Raw genomic sequence first — 5,865 nt, 5'->3', positions numbered from 1 at the left:
ATCCCATCCCCATCTCAATCCCAATCCCAATCCCCAGCCCCATGCCCATCCCCATCCTAATCCCCATCCCCATCTCAATCCCAATCCCAATCCCAATCCCCATCCCATCCCCATCCCATCCCATCCCCATCCCATCCCCATCCCCGGAGCAGGGCACACACGGGAGCATCCCCGGCCGAATCCAGCCCCGTTCCCACCCGGCTGTGCTGATTAAACGGGCACTGAGGCTGTGGGCAGGCTGAGTCCCGGCACACGCCGCTCTTTCCCCTTCCCCCGGGGGGAAAGGCACCGCAGGGCTCCGTGCTCCCCCCGCAGGTACCGAGCAGAGCTGGTGCCAGAGAGAGACCTGCCTGTGTGACACCGCGGTGGCCTCGTGCTTCGCCAGCTCCCTGCACTCCTACAACAACTCCTACCGCTTCTACTTCAAGCTCAAGTGCCAAGGCAGCAAGCTCCAGTGCTGAGGGGGGTGAATCTGCACACAGAGCTCCAGGTTTTGCTTTTCCCCAGCAAGAAAAGCTTGCGCTGGGGGCTCACTAAAGGCAGAGCCCCCGAGGCTCCCTGTGAGGTGCAGCTCGGGGTGAGAAGGGCACACACACCATGGAGGAGACCCACCAGTTCCTGGAAAGACACACCAGCTTCCTCTAATGTGTACCCTCCTCCTCTCTTGATTTCATTTCCCAGCAAAGCTATCAGATACAATAAAAGGGATGCAAACTGGTTCTCCATGGTGTTTTTCTGTAAGGGCTGCTGAGATTGAGGCACTGCAATGGTGGCTGCCCAGTTTGGGGAGCACTTCTGCATCCCAGAGCCACAACATCTGCCTGACAGCCCAAAACTGCCATGGTCCCAACAGGGCTGTAATTCACACATCTATCCCGATGTGGAACTAGAAGTTTGGGGAACAGGGTGCCCAGAGCAGCTGTGGCTGCCCCTGGATCCCTGGAAGTGTCCAAGGGCAGGTTGGACAGGGCTTGGAGCAGCCTGGGACAGTGTCCCTGCCCATGGCAGGGGGGGCACTGGATGGGCTTTAAGGTCCCTTCCAGCCCAAACCAATCTGGGATTCTGTGCATTTCTAATTCCTAGCTCAGAGGGCACATCCCAACAGCTTTGTGAGGAACGCTAACAGAACAGTCCCAGGAATGCAGTAAGAGCCTTCACATCCCAGGGATTTCTAAGCTGGATGTCATTTTTCTGTTCCTCTTGTCCAGAGTCAGGACAGCCTGAAGCACAGCTCAGCACAGGGAGAAGCTCACGGCAGTATCCTCAGTATCTTCTGGGATGTCTGGCTTGTGGCACATGAGGATTTTACTAGGAATGACACAACTGCTCTTTTATATCTATTTCCTGCTATAAACAATTCCATATAAAGCATTTCATAGAAACACATTTTGTTATGCAAACACACTAAAAGCTGGAAAACAGCCTGAGTATATAAATTAATTGTAAATTATTAATGAGGCAGTAATTAGCCAGAGGAGCATTAATGGGCTGTGAGCAATTCAGATAAGCACAAGGCACATGCCAGCCAGGGAGCATCACTCGTGACACCAGAGACAAAGCGGAGCCAGAATCAGGGCTTGGCTGAAAACTTTGTCAGTGGAGGACAACAAAAAAACTATTTTTCCAGCACAAAAGACACAGAAAAATCACCTTCCTTCCTTAATATCCCTCCCAAACCAAATCAGTCTGGGATTCCATGACTCTTGGAAATAAGGGTTAAAGAATAATCATCCACAGAGGAAGGAAGAAGATTTCAAAGCCTTGATCACTTACATTAGACAAGTGCTAATTTGGGAGGGCAGTTGATGATGAATGGTTCCTGCAGGAGGGTGTAATGAGGGGGTGGAAAAACCACAAGGAGAGAAATAAAGGGAAGTTGGACTTTCTCACCTCAGAAGATTCATTTTCCTTCTGTTTTCTCATGGTGAGTGAGGGTATAATCATCCAGTGTCTGCCCAGCCTCATGACTCTGGGAACTGCACATTTAGAGATGCTTTCAGTGTTGCCAAGACTTTGCCCAAAGAAGTGATAACTCTCCTTGAGCCTCCTTACACCTCCTTGAAAGCCCCAAGCTTGCCTTGTCCATGCCCAGCCTGAACCAGAGCTGTTCTTTTCCCCCGTGATGTGGCTCCTTGGTGCTGGGAAGGGCAGAGGAGGAGGCATCTCTGACTGAGGCAGAGTGTTTGCTTCCTCCTCAGGCTGGAAGTGACGCTGCTCTTCCACCTCATCCCACCCAGCACCCACCCCTGCCTGCGTGGGGTCCGGGGCTGGGCCCTCAGGGGATTTCTGGCATTCCTCAGAAGGGGAAGGATGGCACCTTCTCCTTTCCAGGGAAGCCCAGTCAGCGAGTTTTGGGCCAAAGGAGACCCAGGCAGATGGGAGCAAGATATATAAAGCAAGCACAGCTGGCTGCAGGGCACTGCAAGCCAGCAGGGCTTTCCCAAGGTAAGTGAGGATGGAGGGTTGCTTTCCCTCTTTTCCTCCTTTCACCAGAAGCTGTGCAAGTGCCATGCTGGGAAGCAGCATTGAAGGAGATGCTGCCTGAGATGCCAGCCCAGAAGAAGAGCAGTGGGTGCAGCCCTTGAGGGCTGAACATCCCTCCAATTTTTCTCCCTTTCTCCTGATTCTACTTTTTCCCACCTCTCCCCCATGTGATTCCCATTGCTTCCCATCCCTGATGCTTTGTGCTGAAACAAGGGGGCATCTTTATCCCCTCATTGCTCCTACTCCCTGGAGAGAGGGAGAACCTCTGCTCCTGGATGATGAGGAAAGAAAGAAGGTGGTTGGAATAACAGGGAATGGTTTGGTTTCCTCTCCCAGAGCCGTCAGAAGGATGAACTCTCTCCTTGGTCTCTCTGTGCTGTTTGTGTGGGGTAAGTGTCCTCTCTCAGTCCCAAGGCTCTCTGCGCAGCTACATCCATTGAAATTAGGATCAGGCTGGTGATTTCTCCACCTCTCCCCATCACCAGCTCTCTCAGACATGCCACAGCTCTCCCGTGCCAAGCTGGGAACACATTTCCTCTCTGCTGCGTTATAATTTCCAAGACATCCCCACCCTGGTGCCAGTTTGGGGGCTGGAGGGATGGAGCTGCTGTTGGGGGGCAGGAAATCAGCGTGGTCTCCTTGATTTCCCTCCTCCAGGCTTGTTCCCAGCCCACGGGAGCCTCTTGCAGCTGCACCAGATGATCTCAGAGGCGACAGGGAAAAACGCTTTTCTGTATTACGGCTTCTACGGCTGCTACTGCGGGCTGGGGGGCAGGGGGCAGCCCAAGAACGCCACAGACAGGTGAGAATCCACTTAAAAACCCCCTGCCCAGACACGTTCTTCAATATTTTTAAATTTGTGCCGTGTGGGGGAGAAAACTCCATGCCCTAAAGCTTCAATCTGCTGTGCAGATGCTGCCAGCTGCATGACGCTTGCTACAACAACCTCCTGAGGTACCACTGCGATGCCAAGACACACCCCTACTACTACAGCTGGCACCACGGCAGGCTCTCCTGCAGTGAGTAGGGCCCCGGAAAAGGGGGTGCCATCCCCCCCAAGGCTGGGACTGACCCTGGGCTCCCCCCGTGCCGCAGGTCAGGGCTCCCGGTGCTCCTTCTTGTCCTGCGAGTGCGACCGCAGCCTGGCGCTGTGCCTGAGGAGAAGCGCCAGGAGCTACAGGCAACGCTACCGGCTCTACCCCAACTGGCTGTGCCGCTGAGCGGAGCTGGGATGCGGCGCCGGGATCGCCCGTCATCCCTGCCTGTGCTGGCCACAGCAGAGCCGCTGTAAATGAAATCAGCGCGGAAATAAACAATGCTCTTGTTCAACGTCCCCGGTCCTCTGAGAGCTGCTGCTGGGCAGGGAGAGAAATCCCCGTAAATAAGCAACATCTTCCCAAAACTTCCCAAGAACTCGGGCTCGGCCCCTGCGTCACTCGCAGCCCGCGGCAGAGGGGGGCTGGCCGGGGGGAAGGGGCGTAGCACTCCCGGCTTGGGGACAGACGAGTCCTCTCGGAGCTTCCAGCTGGAGCTCGCGGGCTGCGCACGGAGGGCAGGACAGACGGACAGCGAGCAAGAGCCCCGGTGAGCAGCCCCTGGTGAGAGCAACCCCCGCCTCACTCCGCTGCTGCGGAAAGAAAAATCCGGGGGGGATGTTGGGAGGGGGCAGCGAGCGGCCCGTGCCGGTAGGAAAAGGGAAATCGCTTCCAAATGGAAGCGCTGCGGGGCTGCCCTGGGTGAGCGGGGAGAGCTGCACTGCGTGCCAAAAGCGGCGGGACCCGGGGTGAGAGGTGCTGAGGGGTGGCACAGGAGGTGAGAGGTGCTGAGGGCTGGCACAGGAGGTGAGAGGGGCCCTGGGTGAGCGGGGAGAGCTGCACTGCGTGCCAAAAGCGGCGGGACCCGGGGTGAGAGGTGCTGAGGGGTGGCACAGGAGGTGAGAGGTGCTGAGGGGTGGCACAGGAGGTGAGAGGTGCTGAGGGGGTGGCACAGGAGCTGCGGGATGCTCAGCTGGTGACACCACTCGCTCTCGGCCAAGAGGCAGCAACGCTGGTGCGAGGGGGCACAGCTGCTTTCCTCCTTCCAGATTTTGGGGCTGATCCGATTTCAGAGGAAGCTTCTCACGGCTGCTCCTATCATACTGGCCACACTGCCTGGCTGAGCCTGTGCCCTGTTTCTCCTCCCAGGCCCAGGTGAGAGGAAGATGAAGGTCCTGCTGGTGCTGACGATGCTGTTTGCCTGCAGTAAGTGCATCCCCGACCCACAGACGGGAGCCAGGCTCATCCCCAAACTCCTGTGCACTCCTCGGGGGGACTCCCAGCAAAGCCTCCTTCCCTCCGCAGTTCCCCAGGCCTCATCATAGGCACATAACTCACAAAAAAAAAATCACATTTTACGGTCACTCTAGGTGTGTTCACAGCGCACGGGAAGCACCCACGCCCATTCACACCGGGACTCGAGGGAAGCACCGTAGGAAACCTGACTGCCCATGGATGCTACAGGGGATGGGGCACCTCGAGGGCTTCGGTGGATCGGTACAGGGAAGCTTCTCACGGCTGGCATAGGCACATAACTCACGCTCACGCTGGTCCCAGAGGGCTCACGCTGGGTAACCCCGGGGCTCTGCCCCACCCCAGCAGCCCCCGCTGAAGCTTTGCAAAATGCAGACCGGGTGCTTGGCAGCAGCAGGAAGGAATCAGGTTTTCGGGAAGCAGGGAAGGTGATGCAGGGTTCATCCCTAACTGCATCCCGGAGTGGGCAGGGCGGTGCCAGGGACAGCTGCCCGGTCCGTGGGACGGCACCAGAGCAGGGGGACGTTCCTGAAGCCGGGAGGGGAGGCAGGGCTTGCACGGGGAGGCAGAGGCTTGGCGTGGGAACGGGCAGGACACAGAAGACTCTGGGCGATCCAGAGCAGGAGGAGGCAGAGCTGGCGGCTCTCCCGCCCGGCTGGCAGAGCCTGTGTCAGCTGGGGCGGCACACATGCAGGAAATAGATTGGTCGGCTGTCCGGGCGCCACGCTCCCGACGAGCCCAGGCTCTGCTCCTCCCGCAGGTGCTGCCTGCTCCGAGCCTGCTGCTATGCCAGGCTGGCAGCGCGGCGGTGCCCAGCGGGACCGGCCCAGCCCCTGTCTGCGGCCCGGGCAGGGATCCCGTCCTGCAGTGAGTGCTCGCCCAAAGGGGCTCGGGATGCCCCTTCCCGCACCATCCCCTCTCCGTGGCCCCTTTCCCGGCTGCTCGGAGCTCTCAGGCTCGCTGTCGGTGCCCGCAGGTTCGGGGACGCGCTGCCAGCGAGGCGCCTGCAGGTGCGAGAGGGCGATGCTGCTGTGCCGGGCCCGGCTGGGCCGGGCTCAGGTCCGCCGCCGCGCCGGGCGGCCGGGACGGGCCG

General features: G+C 58.3%; 2 protein-coding genes across 2 annotated transcripts in view; both read left to right on the top strand.

Moving 5' to 3' along the window:
- Nucleotides 1-461, top strand: part of LOC102038185 (phospholipase A2, membrane associated-like) — a 1,953-nt gene extending 1,492 nt beyond the window's left edge. Inside the window, exon 3 of the mRNA XM_005428177.1 lies at nt 316-461. Coding sequence (XP_005428234.1) covers nt 316-461 — 146 coding nt within the window. The remainder of the gene's footprint in view (nt 1-315) is intronic.
- A 1,849-nt stretch (nt 462-2,310) lies between these two features.
- On the top strand, nt 2,311-3,704 carry LOC102038015 (basic phospholipase A2 Cdr-13-like). Its single transcript, XM_005428176.2, is given in 6 exon segments — nt 2,311-2,364; nt 2,366-2,445; nt 2,821-2,873; nt 3,142-3,286; nt 3,397-3,503; nt 3,580-3,704. Coding segments are annotated over 6 exon segments (564 nt in total).
- The last annotated feature ends 2,161 nt before the right edge of the window (nt 3,705-5,865 follow it).

This window comes from Geospiza fortis, unplaced genomic scaffold, assembly GCF_000277835.1.
Source record: "Geospiza fortis unplaced genomic scaffold, GeoFor_1.0 scaffold353, whole genome shotgun sequence".
Lineage (NCBI taxonomy): Eukaryota > Metazoa > Chordata > Aves > Passeriformes > Thraupidae > Geospiza > Geospiza fortis.
Note: the sequence above shows the minus strand (reverse complement) of the source record. Positions and strands in the feature narration are given on the sequence as shown.